Here is a 23,322-nt window from a genome sequence, read left to right as displayed (position 1 = left end):
CCTTTTACTGACAAAGTACCACCTTTTTCTCTCATGAAGAGAGCACCTGAGGATCTTGATGAAGTACGAGATAGAAAGGCTCTAAGAGTTGATACTGGGCAGAGAGAAGGATCCTGGGGAAGTGGGATAACTTTCCAAGGGCCCACCTTGCAAGAGGATCCTCATTTTTTGGCTAAAAAGCTACGATCCGGAGCAAGTAGAACTTCTCCTGATGGGAGGAATTCCACATGACCCGCATCCCTGGATAGAGCCGACAGTTCTGAAATTCTAGCTCCTGAAGCTAGGCTTAATAAGAATAATGTCTTTCTCAGGAGCATTATGAATGTACAAGACGAGTTGTCAGTATCTGAAGCTAGTTTGAGGACATCATTTAAGAACCATGAAACTGCAGTAGGCCTTTGAGAAGGTCTAAGTCTAGCACAGGCTTTAGGGATAGACGTGAAATAAGATTCAGTCAGATCTATCTGAAAACCTACTTGAAAGATCTTCTTCAAAGCCGATTTATGAGTGGTAATAGTGCTAGCTGCTAAACCTTTTTCAAACAAGGATCTGAAAAAGGATATAGCTAGATTAACTGTCATGGTTGTAGTGTTCGATTCTTTCAGGAAAGATGCTAATTTTTTAACAGCTGAGTCCATATTGTCTAATGGTTGACTCTCTCTTATCTGATTCTAGGAAGAGAATATTCTGTGGATCAATATTAGCATCTTTATTAGCCGCAAACTTCATGAAGTCCATAAAGTTAGGGTCTGGAGAATTCCTGAGAAGCGAACACAGTCCTCATTTGTACTGATTGTGATAGCTTGGGATTGGGGATCCGTTGAGGTCGGAGGCCCAATTCCAGAAGAAAGAGGATACCAGTTGCTCTTGGGCCAGTCCGGTGCAATCAGAGCTACTATCCCTTTGAAAGACCTTAGTTTGCTTAGGACTTTCAAGAGAAGATTCACTGGAGGAAAAACATAAATTTTCCTCCACTGATTCCAATCCAACGACAGGGCGTCCGTGGCATAAGCCAGAGGGTCCAGGTTGGGGGCCACATAGCAAGGGAGCTTGTGGTTCGCTTGTGAGGCGAAGAGATCCACTTGGAGACCTGGGACTCTCAGGCTTATCCACTGGAATGACCCGTCGTCTAGAGACCATTCTGATTCCAGAGGAACTGACCGGGACAGAGCGTCTGCTATCACATTTCTTACCCCTGCCAGGTGAGTGGCAGACAGATGCCATTTGTGTTTGTTTGCTAGGGCAAAGATGGCTATCATGACATGATTCACATGCTTGGATTTGGACCCTCCTCTGTTGATGCAATGAACTACCACTGCACTGTCCAAAACTAGCCTTAGATGAGACTTCTTCGGGGGAAGCAGTCTCTTCAAGGTAAGAAATACTGCCATTGCTTCCAGAACGTTTATGTGAAGCTGGCGAAATTGAACTGACCAAGTCCCCTGAACCTGTTTGAACTGAGAGTATCCCCCCCACCCGGACAGGGAGCATCCGTGTGAATGGTTAACACTGGAAGGGGATATTGAAGGGGTACCTTCTTGGCTAAGTTCTTTACTTTGACCATGGACGGAGTTGATTGCGGAGGATCTGTGGGATTACTGACAAAACTTGTCGAGATTTGGTGTTTGCTCTCGATCGCCAAATTCGATTTAAATCTTTTAGCCTTGCTTTCAGGAGGATATCTGTTACCGAAGCAAACTGAAGGGACCCTAGATTCTCTCCTGGTTTCTCCTTGATGTTTGTTTGCATTTGAGAAATTGCCTGACAGATTTTGCTATTTCCTTCCGTTTTGGCCACTGGAATTGACAGATTGTGGGAAGACAAATCCCATTGGATTCCCAGCCACTGAAAACGAGACTCCGGGGTAAGTCTGGATTTCGTTTTGTTTATCTGGAACCCCAGATGTTCCAGAAAGTGAACTACCTTTTTGGTGGCTTCGAGACATTCCTCGACGGTTGGTGCCCAGATCAACCAATCGTCGAGGTATGCTGCTACCATGATTCCCTGAGTTCTCAATTGCTGTACAACCACTTCTGCTATTTTCGTGAATACCCTGGGGGCTACATTCAGACCAGAAGGGCATCACTTTGAATGAGAATGTCTGATCCTAGCCTGAATCCTAGGAATGGCGGAAGTGCCTGGCTATAGGGATATGATAGTATGCGTCTGTAAGATCGATGGAGCATGTGACGGCTCCACGCGGAAGTAAGGTCCTTACTTGCGAGAGGGTAAGCATCTTGAACTTGTCGCAACGAATGAAAGAGTTTAGCTTTGACAAGTCTAAGATTACCCTTCTTTTTGTTGAGCCTTTCTTTGGCACGCTGAATAAGCGACCTTGAAATTTTAGATGCTTGACTCTCGCAATAGCTCCTTTCTGAAGGAGTTCCTCCGCGTAATCTGTCAATTCCTCTGATGGTATTTGGTGGAATGATTTGATTGGAGGCGGATCTTTGATCCAACTCCAACCCAATCCTTTGGACACTATGCTCTGTGCCCAATTGCTGAACCCCCACCTGTGGCGGAAGAGGAACAGCCTCCCTCCTACCTGGGGAGCCTCATTGTTGATGGGCGGGTTGACCACCACGCCCTCCTCTGAACTGCCTGCTCCTTGTCGCCCTTCCTGCGCCACGCTGGCGAAAGTAACCTCTCGCCCTACCTCTCGGTTGTTTGTAGCCTTGAGCCTCAAATGTAGGGTTGAAGCCGGCGAGATTGCGTAGGAGGTCGACGCTGTGATTGAGGAGACAACAGGAGGATGGCTGGTTCTGTTTCGAACTAGCAGGTTGTCCCTGTTGGGTAACCGGGACGGCCTGCACAAATTGCTGCTGTTGCTGGTGTTTCTGATACGGCTGGAACCTTTTACCAGCCTTCTTTGGTTTCTTACCAGCAGTGGGGACGGATTCTTGTTTCCTCTTTGACGAAATACCCCACCTAGCTCTAAGGCTCTGGTTGAGCCTAGCAGCCTCGTGGTGCACTTCATTAACAGCGGACTCTGGGAAGAGATCCGCTCCCCACATGCTAGAAGCCAAGAGTCTATTAGGCTCGTGCCTAATAGTACACTCCTGCAGAACGTGCTTTCGGCAATTCCTCCTAGCTTGGAAGAAGTCGAAAGCATCTGTTAGGACCGTCTGAAACTGGGATTTTGCCAAGATCTTAAACAGCGGTTCCGTCGCATATGAGAGAGCAGCCATTTCCGTTATTATAAGAGAATTGAGGGACCTGCCAAACCTGGTTCGCGCGTCGAACTCTGCCTGAATCAGGGAATCAGGCAGCCTTGGCAGCTTCTCGCCGAACTGGTCCATGGCGCAGTCCGGTTTGAGCTTACCAAGCGTGAACGTAGCTGGCAAGTTCTCCCACAATTCTCCGAAAGCCGGGAAGAGCGGAGAAGTAGACTCCGCCTCCCTTAACTGTGGCATGGGCTCATCCTTGAGGACTGCCTGAAGGGTCTTCTCTACTATTTTCGTGGCAAACGGAAGAGAAGCCTCCTCTTCCGTCGCGAAAATAGTAAAAGGACTCTTATAGGCCTGGAGCTTAGTGTTCGTGCACTCCCAGTCCTCAAGGCAGTGAACCCATTCCCGCTGGGCATGATCCCTACTGTATAGAACAGACTCTCTAGAGATCTTGTCTTCCCTAGTAAGAGCCGTTACAGTCAGCCTAGCATAACCGATGAAAGGCTGCGTCAGACCCGGAGGGTAAAACTCGAAGTCCTCAATCCTCCGAGTTCCACACTCCGGGATAGAGATCATCCCATCCTTAAAAGGAGCGTAGGCAGCTACTCTCCATGGATTCTCCATGGAGAAAGCTGGCAGAGAGTCGTATGGCGGGAGTTGGAGAATGCCAGTGCTTGGCACTGGGGAGACTGGAAGAGGGACCTGAGAGAGCCCAGCTACTCGGTCCTCATTCTCTCTAACCCTGTTAGAGAGATCTTGTATATGGACTGGCCTGATTGAGACAGAGTGCTCGACAGTTGTGCGAACATCTGCTCGAATCTCGTCCCCAGGGCGGAGACTTGCGAGCCAACCAACTCGCCCACCTGTTGCATCACCACTGCTGAGAAAGCAGTGGGATCAAAGGTGCTAGGTCCTGCTCCTCCCACCGGCGTTGCCGGAGTGGAAGCGGTGGAGGCAGGAGAAGGCATTGGCTCAGCGGGAGCGCGAGCCTTCTCCTTAGAAGCCTTGCTTCTAGAGCTCTTCGAGTGAGAAGAACTCGGCTTGGCTTTCACCGCGTCGGCGTAGGAAGTCGAAGACTTCCTAGCCGAAGAAGACGAAGACGACTTCCTAGAAGTTGTCTTAGCTAGAGTCTTCGGTTCTCTCTGTCCCTTCACCTTTGGGGGTACAGAGAGAGCGGGAGAGCGGGTAGGGATCTCAGATCCACAAAGCCTTGGAAAGAAGCGCTCGAAGAAGGGACAGGAGAAGATCCAGGAGCACCAAGGAAAGACCTTGGGCGCCCGACACACCTACCTCAACCAACAAATCCTCTGCCCCTACCGCCATGGGCTCGATGTAGGTCCAGGGCAGCGACGTCCGGGACCGACTCCTGGGAAGCTACGACCCCAAAGGATTGCTGGAGATCTTGCTGGATGGAGGCTATTAGAGGGGCTGCGGACAAGGGGTCAACATACCCAGTTGACTTGCCCGCAGGGAAGATCTGGACGGCCAGCTTCTTGTCCAGGATGTACGGCTGGCCTTTGGCGGCGTTCTTCCCGAAGCCGCCCACCCACGCTTTCAGGGTGGCGAGGGCGACCTCCCTCACACCAGTAGCCTGAAAGAAAGGGCGAGATGAGCTTCTAATGGCGGAACGGGGTTTTAACAAACTTATGACTAAGAGTTGTTAGTAAAATGATAAGGAAGCCTATAATGGACTTACCCCCTCTCCCAGCTGACCGACTAGGTCGTAGCAGATGGCGCAGGCTTCTGGGTGCCAGACGATCATCTCGTTAAATGACGTGGCACAAGGGGCGTGAGACCTGCACTCATCGTGGCCGCAGGGGTCGTACAACGTCGCGTTGCACGCCGGGACCTGACAGTTGGTAGCCTGTAAGTGGAAAGATACATGAGTATCAGGAAAACACTTACAGCCTAACAGTTGCTCCGCTGGTGCCGGAGCGATAAAGTTAGATTAAACCAGAGCCCCGCCATAATACGTGTGGTAACAAGGTTGGTTGGGTGTCCTATGGCTATAGCTCCGCTGATGGCGGGGACACAAAAAGAAACCAACCAGGAGTGGTGGTAATTGGAAACCACGACGGAAAATGGCGGGGATGGTAGATATATAAATAATAAAATTAAACAATTCATCGTAAAATTAGGGTATATCCTTAAAATAACAATAATAACAAACCTTTCCCCACCCGTCTACTAGAAGAGTGCCCGGGTAAGAAGCAAGCTCCCTTCCGGTAGCGGGGGAGAGATGTAAGGATATAGTAGGCAAGCAACCGACCACTAGTAGTGCCCACCCCGCCCGCTGGCGGAGCCAGTAATCTATAACCAAAGGTGCCCCGGCTGCGACGGAAGGCTCCTTTCGTTATAGCGAGGGAAGGTGGCTGAGCAACTGGGGAGGGGGGAGGAAGGTCTCGGCGTAACACGGCGGGAGAGAGAGAGGGGGGGGATGGCCTACTCCTCCCCGCCTCACCGACTACCCGCTCGGAGACCCGGTACCTCATGAGTGGTCGCCCTATACCCCCCGCTGGGAGGAACCCCTGGCCACCTCAGAGAGGGAGAGAGAAGGCGACTGAGGTTGTCATGACAACCAAGGGGTCCCCCAGCACCTCCCTATACCAGGTAGGGAGGGCAGGGGCAGGGTAAGGTGCGATGGAACACGTGACCGCAAGTGGCCTAGGCCGCGAGCAACACAACCGTGGGAGGGCCACGTGAACCAGGCTGTACCAATACAAGGAACATGCACCTAGGCTAGCCTAACACCCTAAATAAAATATATAATACATCGAAAAGATGGAAAAGACACTTTTAGTAAAAGAGAAAGAAGCCCAGGAGGAGGCAGACTGTTCCAAGAAACAGAAGCCTACTCGGAGCCAGCGATAGCCGATGAAGAGCAAGAGCCGGGATGCTGGGCAGGAATAATAATAATAGCCCTAAATACCAAACTAAGAGAGATGGTAGGGGGGCTAAACTAGCTACTAAAACTCGATGTAAAAGACAATGAACGTAATATAGTAAGCCCATAAGTATAAGAAGTCCCAGTATGGAGGACCGGGAATTCTTAACGAGGCAGCATGGCGCCACCACGAGACAACCGGGAAACCGTATATGACCTATTAGGAGGAAAATACTGGTACCCGGAAGATAAAAATGTGGTAAAACATTACTTATGAGTTACTTAACTTAGCCGTTGCAATTGCAGAGCGTTCCATGGTGAAGAATAGGATAAATCCCGAAATAAGCACAGCACAGAAAAATAATGCGTCTGGACGCTAGCGCTAATAATTAAGGATGTCCGCTAGGGGCGCTGCTGTCCGTGGCGTCCTCTAGTAGTAGTAGGTTAGCGGCTGCATCGCCCGTTGGTATCAGCTCTCTCTTAAGGGGATTCTGATTGGAAGTTCTAATTGGTGAATGTCTCGTGGTAGTGATTCCCACTCGCCCCTATTACCATACCGACACTTCTTTTTAAGAGTGAGCGAGTCAGTTTTACTGACATTTTCTTAATTTTATTTTTCTCTGGTAATTTTAGATTAATTTTACCTAGAAAGAATGATATTAAGGATCCTTTCATAGGCCGACACGAGCTGAGCCCAGAAATGCAATTTTGGACAAATTGTCATTTTGCAATGATGAATCATTTGTGTACTATTAGCATTATTTTGTTATGAAAGTTTTATTAGAGCTTTATATTTTCAGAACCACACGGTGGCTTGACCGTTGCATGAAAGCAAATAAGAATCCAGACCGACAGAACTTATTTCCTATTGTCCAGGGTGGCCTCTTTCCAGATCTTAGGAAGATTTCTTTAGAAGAGCTCATAGCAAGAGATGCCCCTGGTTATGCTGTTGGTGGACTCAGGTATGGAGTCATCTGTTGTGTTGAATTGCCTGATGAATTTGTTGTCAAGAATTGACAGTTTTTTTTACCCAGAGGTAATGGAATAAGCAAATTGAAGCCTTATCCACTCTAACTTTGATGACAATGATATTTGCAGTGGAAGGAGAAAGGAATGTAATATATACTCAAGGGCAGTGATGTGTGTGCCCTTAAGTAAATAGTAGATTGTAAGAGTCTGGGAAAATGAATGCAAGCTCCAGTTTTTTAAACAAGAGTGCTCCTGGTACTGTAGACAGAACATATGTATTCATATAGATTAAATCATTGAAACTACTGTACTGTAATGAAAGCAAAGCAAAACTAGAAGATAAGAACTGGCAAAACTAGTTAAACAGGAGAAGAAGAAAGTAATATATGATAATTTATTGTTATAATGAACAGCTTTTAACTGTAGAGCTATACAAATACAAGTAGAAATGGGGAAAGTTGACAAAAATGTTTTGAAGATATGGGAACCAGAACCTTGGATATTTTAGTGATTTTAGGCTTCCCAACCCCATAATTCCCAAACCCATAATTTCATATCGCTTACATCTTATTCGTATAATTTTAAGGGTTAAAGTTAAAAGAAAAAGTAAAAGCAAGGGTTATAAGTATACTTGTAAAAAGGGTGCAATCTTTAGTCATTCTGCTGTGGTACCTGCTTTTATTGCTCAGCCCAATAGGATTAGAAAGCACAACACCAAAATGAAAAAAATATAAACTGTATAAATTAACAGTACATTTGTTCCGACACGGCATACAAACCTTCGGTCCTTTTACAATAGGAAGGTTACTAGTGGCAGCTGGATAGGTCGTAAGCTTTCGAACAAGGAGTTCGGTAGTTAACTGCTTGTCCGACAGGCGCGCGCGTGACTAGGAAGTAAACAATCACTCTTGCTTTCGGCCTCACGGCAAGTGGACGTGTGTTCTGCGCTCTCTGCCCGCTTCATCGTCGTTTGCTTTCCTTTGTATGGTTGTGTTTCTCTTTGTGTTTGTGAGCAATTGTAAGTACAATCATTTCCCTTTTTTGTCAATTATTGTTAAAAGTGAACTTAATTGATCGGATCAATCATGGATTCTCCGTGCCCTCCTATCATCCGGCGACTGTGCCCGGGATCTGAGGGGCGTAAGTGCGGTAAGTTCCGCTCATTCCCTGAGATTGATCCCCATGTGTTATGTGCTCGGTGTCGGGGGCGCGAATGCACCCGTGCCAAGCCCTGTGATGTTTGTGTATCGTGGTCGGAGGTGCAGTGGGGCTTGTACGAGGGCAGGAAGAAGCGAAGGCCTACAAGGGAGTCGTCGGAGAGCTCTCCCTCGACTCCTTTGGTTACGGACACTTCGTCCTCTTTCCTGCCCCCGGCTCAGCTCCCACGGTTGGCTCCTTCCCCTTCGGGGGGGGGTTTCCAGGTCCTTCTCCTCACCCGATCTGTCGAGTGTGGAGGAGGGTGCTCGGTACCCAGACATGGAGTTGTATTCTGGGACCTCTATCCGTTCGTCTACACCGCGCGAACGGGTAGACCCCTCTCCTAACCACCCGACCTTTGCTTCCCCAGGTGTGGCTGCTGCGAGGGACGACCTTGGACAGGTGTGGGCATCGTTGGGCTTGCAGGGCATGCCAAGTGTCCAGGGGCTGCTCTACCATCTGGCTATCTCTGTTGCGGTCACGCATGCCACGGTGACCACCACAACCACTACGTTGTCCACTCCAGGCTATGCTGCTCCCCCTCATCTGGTGTATTCCCCGCATGCGGTGTCTGTAACACCAACTACATCGGTGCAGGGTCCGATTGCCGTGCCACGGGGGAGTATGATGCCGCCGCCGCCTGGGTTTGCCGTGCTGCCGAGGCCAGACTTCGTATGTCCAAAGAGCTCGCCCCTGGACCTGCCGCCGATGCCAAGGATGTCGGTGACGCTGGTCCGTCCTCCTGGCTTGGATGTACCCCCTGCCGTACCTGCCCAGCCGCTGATGATTGCTGAGACGTTGCCGACCACTGCTACCGCGACTGTACCTGCCGTTCCTGCCGTGACTGTTCCTGCTGTTCCTGTGATGCCTGCACCTGCTGATGTCGTTCCTGTTCGTGGCGCTGTTGCTCCCGATGTCGGTCTGTCCGGACAGGCGCGTCCGGGCCCTGTTGCTTCGGCAACAGCAGCCCCGGCTCCGCCCTGGATGGCTGACTTGACATCGGTCCTGAGGAAGCTGACGAAGAAGAAGAGGAAGAGGAGGAAGGTGTCGTCGTCGTCTTCGTTGTCTTCTTCGTCGTCGTCGTCTGCCGCCTCTCCCCCTTCGACTTCTAAGGCTTCACAGCCGAAGAAGAAGAAGGTTGCCTCCTCCCCCCCTAAGAAGTCTCCTTCGGGAGCTTCTAAGGGCCCGTCTCGCTCCGGCGAGATGGGGGGTTCTTCCGCTGGTCCTCCTGCTCCCTTGGGAGCGGGGCCCGTCTCTTCTTCCGCAAGGAAGAAGACTACGGGGACCAGAGGGGTGCCGGCTAACACCGGCACTTCCTCACCTGGTGCCAGAGGCTCTGCCACTGCATCAGGTTCCGTCTCGGCCTCTCATTCGCGAGAGGTACCGAGTGTACGGTCGCCTACCAGCGACCGTACAGCCAAGAACCAGACGTCAGAGCTCGCTCAGCGTCAGGTTCACGACACGGAGCGGAAGACTGGTGACAGCCGCTCACGCGACTCTCACCAGACCAGCTCTCGCTCTCACGGCGACCAGCTGGCTACCCGGGCTGACGTGACGGTCCACGACCGGCCATGGTCTGAGGCTGGGAAGAGGTCCCCCCGGTCGCTGGTGCCAGCCGTGTGACGTGCCGTGAGGACAAGCACCGGTCTCACTGTGACAGTGGAGCCTGCAGGTTGCCTGACCGTCGCTCTCACAGAGAGCGATCGGGTACGGCAACCAGCACCAGCTCCTCTGACACCCGAGATCGGGGCCGCTGTGCTCAGTCCAGCCGTTCTCCACAGCAAGACGGTTCGACCAGGCCTGCAGCTTGATCGCCACCACGGGTTGACGATAGCCTGCAGCCCTCCAAGTCCGCTGGTTCTGCCAGCGAGCGAGGAGGGAGCGTCAGGTCTGCCTCTCCCGTACCTTCAACCTCCTCGGGTTACACTGGGAGGAGCGAGGTATTGAGGAGTGATCGTGAAGAGTGCGCTCCTCATGATCCCACCACGACGCCCTTTGTACCAGGCATGGTTCTCGGACCGACCAGGACTTATGGGCATGTGGCTGGAGGAGACCAAGAGGGGTCTGTCGCTGTTCCCCCCCTCGAGGGGGGAGGGTCTCGGGAGGTGCTCCTGTTTGAGGGACTGGACGGTCCTACTCCTCAGGATGCAGTGACTCCAGAGATCCAGAGGAACTTAGCCGAGGTTATTGCGCTGATTTGTCAGCACAACGACCTCGGGGAAGGGTCACCACTCCCACCTTCCGAGCCAACATCCCGGCTCGAGTCGTTCTGGGGCCCGAAGAGGGAACCCAGACCGACGGTGGGATTGCCGCAATCAGAGCTCGCCGACTCTGTCTTGAACCAGGTTGAGTCTCTTGTCTCCGGACAGGAAGGCTCTCTCAGGTCAGGCAGGTCGAGCAAGCTACTTCCACCTCCTCTACTGCGACAGCGGCGATTCTACATGCCGTCTGAAGACCCGATGCCGCCCAAACAGGTAAACCTGGAGTAAGCCAGGCTAACACCGGGTGTGTCTCTGCATCAGCTCCTGTCTGAGAACCTATGGTTCTCGCAGCAAGAGGCACTCGGTCTGGAATCCACTGCCATGTCAGCTTTCCAGGCTGTCTCCTGGCTAGACCTGTGCTCCCTCACAGTGTCTAAGGTCGCAGCCAACTCCGGGGGAATCTCCCCCGAAGAAGACTCGGCCTTCAGGAGGCTTTGCCAGTCTGGAGGAAGAGCCATCTCCTTCCTCACCCACCAGACGGTAAACCTGTGGGCCAACCTGGTACTGCAACGTAGGGACGCTGTCCTTACACGAGTATCCAGGGTGGCTGGGCGTGAGGCGGCATTAGGGCTTCGTAATGGACCTTTACGGAGTTCCTCCTCTCTCTTCCCAGGAGAGATGGTGGACGCTGCGGTGGACAGACGGCGCACTGATGACAGTGACCGTCTGGTACACCAGGCAGTTTTGAAGGCTTCTGGGCAGCCTCGAACTGCGGCCAAGCCAAAGAGCTCGGCTAGCGCTTCCACGGCAGCTAAGACGATAGCCTCGTCGAAGCCCCATGGAAAGACTCTGTCTTCTTCGTCTTCTGCCAAGGGGGGCCGTAACCAGCCCTCCTTCTCGCGAGGAGGGTCAGGGAAGAAGTCGAAGAAAGGGGGGAAACGCTAGGGACGGCGTTCCCCCTCACCTGCTGCCGGAAGTGGGGGGGTGCCTGGCCAGCCATTGGGCAACTTGGCAGCGCTACGGCGCCGAGACCTGGATAGTAGATGTCCTTCGGGAGGGATATCTATTACCCTTCGAATCTCGGCCACCCCTAACCTCCAACCCGGTCCAACAGCAATCGTACGTTCCAGGCTTTTCGAAGGATGTAGCACTAAGACAGGAGATCCAGTCCATGCTGAGCAAACGAGCTGTAGAGATCGTCACGGATCAGTCACCGGGCTTCTACAGTCGTCTTTTCCTGGTGGAAAAGGCTACGGGGGCTGGCGCCCGGTGATAGATCTCTCTCCCCTGAACCGGTTCGTTCGCTTGACTCGGTTCACGATGGAGACGGCACGCTCCGTGCTCGACTCCAGGCGGAGGGAGAACGATTTCATGCTTTCAGTGGATCTGAAGGATGCGTATTTCCAAATACCCATCCATCAATCCTCCAGAAAGTACCTCCGCTTCATCCTCGACGGGACGGTGTACCAATTCAGGGCCCTTTGCTTCGGTCTCTCAACCGCCCCACAGGTGTTCACGCAAGTGTTCACTCTGGTGTCTGCTTAGGCCCATTCGCACGGGATACGTCTGATGAGGTATCTCGATGATTGGTTAGTCCTGGTGAGCTCCCACTCACAGTTGTTGCAGGACAGGGATCGACTACTCGAGCTTTGTCGCGATCTGGGGATCGTGGTGAACTTCAAGAAGTCTGATCTCGAACCCAAGCAGAGGATGAAGTACCTGGGTATGCTGATCGACACGGTAGCAGGGCGAGTCTTCCCCGCAGACTCGCGGATCAGCAGATTCAGGGAGGCAGCCAACCAGTTCCTGTCTCGGCAGGAACAGGCAGCTCAGCAGTGGCAAGTCGTGATCGGACACCTGTCGTCACTCGAGAAGTTAGTCCCTCACGGGCGTCTTCACCTGCGGTCTCTTCAGTGGAGACTAAAGGAGACTGGTCACAGGCAACAGATCCCCCAAGCTTTCCAGTGTCCCTGACACTGGAGGTGAGGCAGGACCTAGCCTGGTGGCTGGACGACAGGAACCTCTTAAAGGGAGTGCCTCTACGCACTCCCCCCCCGGAGATGCAGCTGTTCTCGGACGCATCAAACGAGGGATGGGGCGCACACCTGGAGGAGTTGCTGACTTCAGGCATGTGGGACGATCACGACAAGCACCTTCACATCAATGTACTGGAGCTCAAGGCAGCGTTTCTCGCGCTCCAAGAGTTCCAGGACCGCTTGATGGGACACTCAGTGGTGTTGATGTGCGACAACACCACGGTGGTGGCTTATGTCAACAAACGGGGGCCTAGTGTCTCTCCCGTTGTACCAGTTTACTCGGCAGGTGCACGAGTGGGCCGAGGCTCACTCAATAGAGCTGTCAGCACGCTACATTCCAGGGAAGAGGAATGTATTAGCAGACAAGCTCAGCCGTCGGGATCAGGTGATAGGGACCGAATGGTCTCTACACCAGGACGTGGCGGAAAGGCTCTTCGACCTGTGGGGGCGACCAGTCGTGGATCTGTTCGCCACCCGGCACAACAGGAAACTTCAGGTTTTCTTTTCAGCCGTGCCGAACCCATGGGCAGCTGCAGAGGACGCTCTTCAACATCCGTGGGACAACCTCTTCGCGTATGCCTTTCCCCCGTTCAGCCTGATTCGCAAGGTGATCAGTCGAGCACTGGTCACCCCAAATCTCAGGATGATCCTGGTGGCTCCCAAATGGCCCCAGGCCATTTGGTATCTGGACCTGCTGGCTCTTCTCGCAGGAGAACCGAGAGAGATTCCCCGTTGGCACAACCTTCTTGTCCAGCCACACGTAGAGCGGTACCACCAAACAGTCCAGTTCCTATGACTTCACGGCTGGCTGTTATCCACCATCTCTTGCGAACGAGAGGCTTTTCTCGCAGCGCAGCAACAGAGATGGCTGGAAACGTCCGTCAGTCCTCTGCAGCTTTGTACCAGGGGAAGTGGGCCATCTTCTGTGGTTGGTGTCGTAGACGGGGTATATCTCCTCTCAGAGCCACTCTTCAGCAGGTAGCGGATTTCCTCGTCTTTCTTCGCCGAGAGAAGATCCTCTCAGTCCCCACAGTCAAAGGATATAGAGCCGCCCTGGCACTAGTCCTAAAACTGAGGGGACTGGATATCTCGAACTCGTTCGAGATCTCCTTGCTTATGAGGAGCTTCGAAAGGTCTTGCCCACCCAGGGAACTCAGGCCCCCTGCGTGGGACATGACTCTCGTCCTTAGGAGTTTGACTCGAAGACCCTTCGAGCCACACCGAGAGTCGTCAGACAGGGATCTGACCCTCGAGACCCTCTTCTTGCTGGCCCTGGCATCGGCAAAGAGAGTAGGGGAACTTCATGGCCTTTCCTTCAATGTACGACACTCCAGGGGATGAGGATCTGTGACGCTCGATTTTGTCCCGAACTTCGTTGCGAAGACTCAGAAACCGTCGATCCCTGACGACAGGTTCGAGTCTTTCACGATCCCTTCCCTAATGGACTTCACCGATAATGATGCGGATGAGATGCTGCTTTGTCCTGTGAGGGCGCTACGGCGCTATCTGAAGAGAACTCGGCACCTCAGGCCTGAGTGTCAACGCCTCTTCGTTAGCACTGGGGTAACCAAGAAAGAGGTATCCAAGAATACTCTTTCTTTCTAGCTGCGTGAGGTGATCAGGAGGGCGTATGAGGCTGATGGTAGTGACGACATCCGTACGCCCCGTCCGAGAGCCCACGAAGTCAGAAGCATTGGCCCGTCAATGGCGTTCCGTAAGAACTTCTCCGTGGCGCAGGTCCTGAAGGCAGGTGTCTGGGCCAACCAGACTACCTTCACGTCCTTCTACCTTCGGGATATTGCCCACAGGTCCTTGGATACCTTTTCCTTGGGACCCGTGGTGGCTGCTCAACAAGTTGTGTAGCTAACCCAGACCCTCGCAGGCTGAACAGCATCGAGTCCTGGTGTGACTGTGCGAATGGATGTGAGAATGAGTGAGTAACTGGCTTCTCTTCCCATCTTTTCCTTCTCCTCTACCTGTGGCCAGAGGGTCACGGTCGTCACTATGCTGGATGAGGACGAGATGCAGGTGAGCTATATGACAGAGCCCCATCCTATCCCTTTCATTAGGGATAGGAGCAGAATATCCACCACTTCCTCCTAAAAGGGGGGGGGAAGTGGATGCCAACAAGAGACAAACCCATAACTTTATATTTGCTCCTGTACAGGAACAAGTTCTTACATTGCTGGTACGAAGAGACACGCTTGCCTCTCTCTTAGTACTTGGTCCAGAGATCTGACCATTGATCCTGCGGTGCACACCCCGATCAATCGGACGGAGGCTTGGATCCCTCCCTCGCTCTTACGACCAGGGAGGCATTCCAAGGTTGGGCGAACACCAGTCTGTTCACAAAAGACTCAGATTCCTCCCACCAAGAAGTGAGTCTTCCTATTGTAAAAGGACCGAAGGTTTGTATGCCGTGTCGGAACAAATGACAATTTGTCCAAAATTGCATTTTTCCTAACTATACAAACCTGAGGTCCTTTTACAATAGGAAGGTTACTAGCGGCAGCTGGATAGGTCGTAAGCTTTCGAACAAGGGGTTCGGTAGTTAACTGCTTGTCCGACAGGCGCGCGCGCGCGACTGGGAGGTAAACAATCACTTTTGCTTTAGGCCCAAGCAAAAACTGCAGAGTGAGGGGTGGCATGAGGTGGGGCTATGTGTAAAAGGACCTCAGGTTTGTATAGTTAGGAAAAATGCAATTTTGGACAAATTGTCATAATTCACTACAAGTGTTATGAATATAGCAACATAATAGTACGTATAGTAAATACAAATTAAGCCTGATAGAAAGTAACAACCTATGTTCACTGTATTTAGATAGGTCATTGTTACAGCATTCAGGTCATGAACCCTTTGCACACATACACATGATGAAATATCTTAAGATAAAAGTGAAGACCTTCTTGTAATTAAAAAATATGTACAAATGTAAAACACATGTCAAGTTGGAAGGGGAATCTTAATTTCTTATACGTAATAACCAAATTTATCAGTAATAAGATATATCGAGAAGTAAATTTTTGAATGAATTTCCATAGACTAGAAGCGGGCACTTGAATGTAAGTTCATACCTCTGTACAAACAATATGAAATCTTCAGAAAGGTGATGTGTAAGTCATAATACTATTTGATAATTAATTGAAAATGCCTGAAGTCCTAGTACTATATCAGTAGGATAGTATAATTTATGAAATGGGCATCAGACAAGATATTTTTAAGGTACAAACTTTGGACTTTAAATTAAACCCATTGCTAATGGTAACTGATGATTAAGCTGGAGCTTTTATACATTCCTTCCTTGAATGAATGTGTATGAGGCATAGGAGAATATTCCCTTCAGTAGTGCTTATGCTTAAGTTCCAAGACTACTGCCATTTATGTACAATGCTCATTTAACCAGGGTTATTTTCATACGTAGGTTGTGAACAATATCTCAAGAAAGATTATGATCCTTACACTTCACAAGTACGTACCATGTTCAGTGATTGCCCCAGTTCCCTTTTATTGTGAAGATTTTGCATGATCATATTTTTTCAAAGTTATTGTAACATGTTATTCACCAGACCGAGTTTTTGTTTACAGTCTGACATTTTGTGGCAGGCCTATAAGATTATGTAAGCAACCCCAGATGTTTAATCTTAATCTGCTATGAATATATTTTTAAACTGCTTGTTGAAACAACATGAATACCCATATTTTTTAATGAACAGCATCCAACAATTAACCCTAAATTTTGTTTCATGTTTACTAAGTCTAGTGTCAAAATACTTTGTTTGAGATGAATCTTACCTACTGTTAAATTTAGCTATATCTCCCCGCCGATTAGGCGAGTCGGCATTCAAAAAAAAAAAAATCGAATGGCTGCCCAGATGACTGTCTAGTTTACCTGTTCTCCACCAGGTGTGTTTCAAATGTTTTAGCTCGTCAGAATTCTCCATGCCACCATTGCACCTAGGCGATTGTTGGTATTCTGTGAAGTTTGGCTTTTACACCTGTTTACAGCATTGTAATTTCATTTTCCTAGGGTATCTTCCACCGGAAGCAAAACCAATAACATCAGGCTATGTAGGAATGTTTTTGGTGTAACCAGGATGGTGAAATTGGAAGTTGATCAACATTCCTTTGTACTGGCAAGGGTACAGAGTGTGACCTTGTAACTACTAGGTTTGAAGAATGTAGGGAATTGTTCTGAGAAATTTATGCCTAAATATGTCAGATATAGGAAAGACTGGAAACTTAATAGATTGCAAAAGCAATTAGTTAAGTCAGGACTTAAACCTGTCAGGCTATCCCTACTCAGACTAGGCATTTTAGTAGGCTAGTATTGACTTACTTTGTAGCTCTGCCTTCTGCTCCCCATTCGGTTCAGGAAAAGCGTAACGAGAAGTTAGACCATTAACCTATTTTTAGTTCTAATACAAATTGAACTGAGTTCGTGATGGATACATTCTGAATCCCTCCATAATGTGCGCTCATTTTCGCATTCCCTGTTAGAAGTAAGGTGTTGGTGCCCTCGTCTGTATGTAGCCTGAGCCTAGGACTGCCCTGCGGCAGTTGGTAGCAACCGCTGCCAGGGAACCGGGTCAGTTCTTGGGACGATGGGGTTCTGTGCCCTCCAATACCTACTTTGCCCTTTTCATGGTCTGAATCTCGTTTAAAGCATTCACCAAGGACTGTTAAAGCGATCGCCCAGGACAGTTAAAGCGTTCACATAAGAACCGTTTCAGTAAGCGTTAATGCTCGCTCTTTAGGCTCATTCTGTCGTCTTCAACACCTAGTTTGAGGTGTTAGTATGCATAGGCTTAATAATATATGATATAGGTATAGACATTTTATTGAGATGATAATGTATTTGTAGCGAGTTTTGCACATTTACAAATGTTGACTCAGTCGACTGTTTATTTCTCTCATGTTTTGGTTATTCTAAATTCTCGTCTGCTAGCATATTCCTTTTTCTTCGTGATGCTTGTGTTTGTTCTTTGCCTGCTTCCTCTTTGGCTATCGGCAAATCTCTTACTATTGCCTTGATTAATGTTTCTCTTTCAAGTCTACACTGTCTGTAGTATCTAAAGTTTTTGCTGAGTTAGATATTCTAGCTTCAGAGATATCTAACTTAGTTTCATATAGGAATGCTTTCAAGTATGTATGATCGCTTTCAGACGAGGCGGGAGCGTCGTTGTAACTCCTCTCCCACCGCCTCCCACTTCTGGTGCCTCGTTCTCTCTTTCCCTCAGTTGACTCGTGCGGACTGCGGACATTGTTGACTCATGTGAACACAGTTGACTCGTTTGGACTTGGCTGAGTCCCGAGTCGCTTAAACTGTCTTCCTTTCATTCATTGAGTCGTGGTGGATTCGATACAGCTTTTTGTTGCGGAGAAAGAGCAGTTCTTTAAGCTCTTTTGTTTACCTCCTGTCAGCAGCTGTCTCTTCCCGTCGCCCGCTGACGGAAGAAGAGTTTGAATGGAGTTGGAGGAACTCATTTGGGCTGGTTGGCGTTTGTTGCCACACTACACTTTGCTGTATCCTCATTTTGTTGAGGAAAGAGGCCACATAGAGAATATATCTTAATTGTCTTAGCGTATTTTGGTGCCCTCTAAATATTAGAGAAGAGAACCAATGCTTTCTCCAATTAGAGAGCATTTCGTAACTTTTCTCGTCCTCGGACGCACAATCTCCCTTTGTGTCTGCCTTGGCTTGTCATCTTGTCTTTTAAAGTCGCAGAGAGCCGAAGGCCGCCTTTTGCTGTACAATGCTTATAGGTCCTTTAACCGTCTTTAGTAGGAGGTTCGCTTTCTTTGTCTTTCCTGTGGGGAAATGAACTCGAGACTGACAGACATGCTGATGGATTTTCAGTATAGCTTGAGTTATTACCTTTTATCTACATTGTTTTGTCTCTGTGACTTCTTAGAGAGGTAGAGACGCCAACCCAGCGGGAGTTTTTAGTGAGGAAACTAGTAACTAAAACAAGTAACTCATTTCTGATACTGCAGCGTAATGTATACTCGCTCGGTTTGGAAGAAGTGAGAACACTTCGCTTTCTGTCTGATTATGCAGCTTGGTTTAAGGCGAAAAGGGATTATCTATTGGTATTCTTGTTTTATACCTTTTGGGGATAAGTGCAGATTCAGGTTCTGGGATATGGACAGTTGCAACCTTCTAACATGCATGGAGAGACTTGGGACCAGTACGTTACATGGTGGAGATGGTGAAGGTCAGTTGTGATTCTTTTTGGTTGCCCTCCACTGGTTTAATTTCCTTCTTATAGCTTCACTTGTCTTCAGCAGAAATCTCTCATAAGTCTCTTTTAGTAGGAGATTGTATATAGAGGGAATGATGGTCCAAGGGTAATTCTTTAGGACGAGCTCCATAAGTAATTGGAGATATTCTTGGACATTTGGAGACTGAATGACAGTAAGTGTCTGCCCATATACTTGTTGGTTTTTTAGCATGGTTTTAGTACCTTTCCAAAGAATGGTCAGACTTGTGGTACACATGCAGAATGTATTCCACTTCCCATACATCCACAGTCATGCATGTTCCTTCAAGATGTTTTTACTAGAAGGTATTGCTGTTCTGTCCACTTTGTTTGGGTTAGTGTGCAGCCCTCTATAAGTTATGTCAGGGACTTGTTGCCCATTGACTTTAGGAGCAAGACACTTCTTCTGAATCAGTGATCCAAGTTAGCCAACTCTGTCAACAGTATTCCAAAGGCCAAGGACCTGCTTCTTCTGGGCCAATATCTATGCATTATGTTGTTAATTCTTTATATCCCCATTCTTATCTGGTGATGTGGGGATGATACTTAATTATGCATGGTTGTCGATCAAGATGAATAGGTATGTGCTGCTTGAAGAATTTAAACCTTAAGGAAACTTGCTATAAGGTAAGGGCTTTTCCTTATTAGGAGACATGGCCTCATGGGATATTTTCAGATAATCATGTTCAATTAATGTTCAGTTTCAGCGTAAAAATTACGACTTACAAATAAAGTTCATTAAATTTGTAAGGAATCCAGAACCAACTTTGGCTTCAGGACTGTAGGAGGGACTCTGTAACCAGGAATTATCCATTTTGTTCTTAAACCTAAGTCCAGGTTTTGGACTTTTCCCTCTGTCATGCAAAACAGAGTTTAAATAGTGTCATTACACTTTCATGCAACATAGAATGGTCAACACTACACCTGGTGAACCTTTTTAGATGTCAGGGCAGTGGAAAGACATCAGGATGCTTAGTAGGTTTATTCCCGGTCAGAAACAGTCTTTGTGGGAAGTTTGCTGCTTTGAGTGAAATGGAACAACATATTGGTTTGATCATTCACTCTGTGGAAGGACAGTGTTTTAGCAATTGGGGATTCAGGAAGAACAACTGCCTACAAGGGCCTTTACATCTGTAAGTTTGGCACTTGGTGTGGATTTAAAGAGCACTCATTTAGCTTCCTAGCATGTAGATGAACATGGACATCCGAATGATTACTACTACTTTGTTGGCTCTCAGGCTTGAGCAGTGGATGTTTCCTTAAATTTTGCCTAATTCAGACTCATAGGCCTGCCCCTCGTATCTACTCTGAATTCTATTGAGCAATTTCAAGTTCAAGAATTGCTTAGTCTCCTGTAGAGCCCTTGTAGCCTCAGGGCAAATAATTTTCAGAATTTCTAATGGTCTTGGTAGATGTCTCATTCTTCCATTCAAAAGAAATCAACTCTACTACACAATTCCACACATTTCCATTAACGTAGGCATCTCCTTAACTGCTTGGAGATGTTAGAATGTCCCCTCCCAATAATAAGATTTTCAAGTTATCATAGGATCTGTGCTTAATTTAAAACTGCCATGACCTGGGGTCAGAAGCAGTGGTCTGTGTGTTGCTGAGGTGCCATTCTGGAGGAATTTTCAGCACCTGGAACCTTGCAGATGTCAATGTTTTCTGTATAGAGGAGATAAGACTTTTCACTGTCTACTTCCAAAGTTATCGTTCCATACGTACTTTCCTCGGTATTGCATCAATACTTTTAGATATTGCTGAGGACCAGCACTGTAAGGTGTTGAGAGTGAAGCCCCTTCTTCTCCATATCAGTCTCTCTCTGGAGTTTAGATGCGGGTCTAAACATTATCTGAATTTACTGTAAAACCTTTTATTTAGCATTGGTTAATAAGTAAATTTATTGTCAGCACCCTTCTTTAAGCTGGTGTAAATGGAATGCTATTTTAGGTTTCTGCCTTAGAGCTGAGGCTGATGTGAAGGCTATGCTTTACAGTGCCCTGTAAGAATTCCAATGTAACCCCTTAATGGGGAAAAAGAGGAACTTCTCTATCCTGTTGGGGCATTTGAATTTAAAGGTTAAACCTAGAACATTTTTATCATCCTTTTAGAAACCTTAAACATCTTTGTCAAAGGTAAGTGCTGGAAGAGGCAAAGTTAACCTTTGGTTTTGTGGTTTTAAGAAAAACATGTTTTTGTCAAAGGTTAGCCTGGAAGAGGCAAAATCAACCTTTTGTTTTGTGGTTTTAGAAAACCTAGCTGTCTTTGCCAATGGTTAAGCTTGAAGGCAAAGTTAACTTTTTGTTTTGTGGTTTTAGAAGACCTAGAATGTATTTGTGAAGGTTAAGCCTGGAAGAGGCAAAGCTAACCTTTTGTGTTGTGATTTTTAGAAACTTATAACGCCTTTGCCAATGGTGAAATTTTAAGACAAAGTTAACTTATAATGCCTTTGCCAATGGTTAAACTTGAAGGCAAAGTTAACTTTTGTGGTTTTAGGAAACCTAAAATGTATTTGTGAAGGTTAAGCCTGGAAGAGGCAAAGTTAACCTTTTGCATTTTGATTTTTAGAAACTTTGTCAAGGAACACAAGGTCCTCTGTGACTTATTGGATAGGCTAGTGCATGAAAACTAGCTCCATATCTTCTACCTTTATTGAAGTTAAACATTCATAATGTGAGCAGAAGTTGCAACTTCATTTAGTTTTAAGTTAATTTGTCACTCCAGAATAGGATTGATGTATCACAGTAGAAGTACAATTCGGTTTTTGCCCGATCACTACCTTGAGTATACAGAATTGTTTGAAAACAGTAAAGCCCCTAATCCGCTACTTGTAGTGGGTAGTCTTTTCCTGAACCGGAAAAAAGAGCAATTCTTTAGGCTCTTTTGTTTAAATCCTAGGTTTTAATATTTTGGGGAGCGTGAAGGTACAAATTTTGTATAGGAACGTACCTTTATATTGTAAAGGTATTTATTTTAAGTGACTGTCATTTTATAGGGCTTTTGGACCCAGGCACAGGGGTCCCTCATACCGCTTGCGTTTCATGCTGGCTGAATCGAAGTGTTTTTCTCTGCAAGGCTGCTCTTTGCTGCATACGTATGAGAGCCTTGCTCCCTGAATGGAATCCAACTTCAGGTGGTAGTAAAATCCACCAAGGCTTCCAGATCAGGTGAGAATGTTTTGGGTTTCTTACAATAAACCTTTAGCTCGAATGGCTGAGCAGAATTTTGTCTAGTTGCACTACCCACCATCCTCTTCTTAATGTGGGAATCAGCTAAATTTAACAGTAGGTAAGATTCATCTCAAATAATATAAATTTTCATAATAAAATTAATTATTTGGATACTTACCTACTGTTAAAGTAGACCCACCCAGCCTCCCCACAGCTTAGTGGGCTGTCAAGGAGAATTCTGACAAGAGCTAAAACATTTGAAACACACCTGGTGGAGAACAGGTAAACTAGACAGTCATCCAGGCAGCAATTCGATTTTTTTGTTTGAATGCTGACTCTCCTAATTGGCGGGGAGATAGAGCTAAATTTAACAGTAGGTAAGTATCCAAATAATTAATTTTTTTATACATTCAACTTACCTGTCAGATATATACATAGCTATTACTCCGTCGTCCGACAGAAATTCGAATTTCGCGGCACACGCGGCAGGTAGGTCAGGTGATCTACCACCCCGCCGCTGGGTGGCGGGAATAGGAACCATACCCGTTTTCTAATTCATATTTTTTCTGTCGCTTGGAATGTAAACAACGTTTGCAGTTCCTCCTGATGGATTTTCGTGTTTCATCGCCATCGATCGTCTGGGCTAACTTTTACAGGGAAGTAATGGATCTTTGGTTCGGCATACGCTTTTGTTAACTTTTAGAATTTTTTTGATAAAATTAACTTCGAAAATTTAGAAGATTAGTGACGTGTAACTACCGAAGTTTTCGGTAGACACTCATCCACTTTCACGAAAGTGAATTACTTATTCTTTCATGAAAGGGAATTACTTATATTTATTCATTAATACAAATAAGTGTTAGTGTTTGATTGAGGAAATGTATATCTTTCTTCCTAGTTGGGGAAGTCAGAAAGTAACTATCCTTTAGAAGCTTTATTAGCTCTTGTGTTAACGAGCAATTATAGTAGTAACAGTACTAGTAGTGGTTGCATCCTCATCACCTTCTTACTCCGCAGAATCTACAATATCATATTTGCAAATTGTAGACTTTGGATATATTTCAAATGCGAACTCTTAGAACGTAAGAAGTGAATATAGTGTTCCCCATTACAATGGAGGGTGCGTCTGATCGGCTCTGTCTCGCTCTCAGGTCTAGACCTCTTCCAAGCTCACAAGCCCAGAGGAGAAGGAATGTCGAAAACCGTAAGGAGGTTCAGAGAATCCCCACCGGTCAGGCGTCCCCTCGGCAGGTTCTGTAGAGCGTCCCAGACTGCCAGGGATAGCCATTGGAAAGGCATCCTAAAACAGTGTTTCTCCCTTTTTATGCCTACGGTTCTCGATGGATAGAAGAACTTCAAATGAATGAAATTGGCGAAGATCCTCGTATAATGCCTTCTGGTAGAATTATTCAAAATGAGAATGACATTAATCGA

At 47.6% G+C, this 23,322-nt stretch overlaps 1 protein-coding gene across 3 annotated transcripts in view; it reads left to right on the top strand.

Annotated features, from left to right (window-relative positions):
* LOC135195019 (queuine tRNA-ribosyltransferase catalytic subunit 1-like) overlaps positions 1-23,322 on the top strand; it is a 310,854-nt gene that overhangs the window by 109,951 nt on the left and 177,581 nt on the right. For all 3 annotated transcript variants that reach the window (XR_010310050.1, XM_064221315.1, XM_064221313.1), the window contains exon 6: positions 6,852-7,013. Coding sequence is in view for 2 of the 3 variants with exons in the window: in XM_064221315.1 (XP_064077385.1) it covers positions 6,852-7,013 (162 nt within the window). In the remaining variant the exon portion in view is untranslated. The remainder of the gene's footprint in view (positions 1-6,851; positions 7,014-23,322) is intronic.

The sequence above is a fragment of the Macrobrachium nipponense genome, chromosome 15 (assembly GCF_015104395.2).
Source record: "Macrobrachium nipponense isolate FS-2020 chromosome 15, ASM1510439v2, whole genome shotgun sequence".
Taxonomy (NCBI): domain Eukaryota; kingdom Metazoa; phylum Arthropoda; class Malacostraca; order Decapoda; family Palaemonidae; genus Macrobrachium; species Macrobrachium nipponense.
This window is presented reverse-complemented; position numbering and strand designations above follow the sequence as displayed.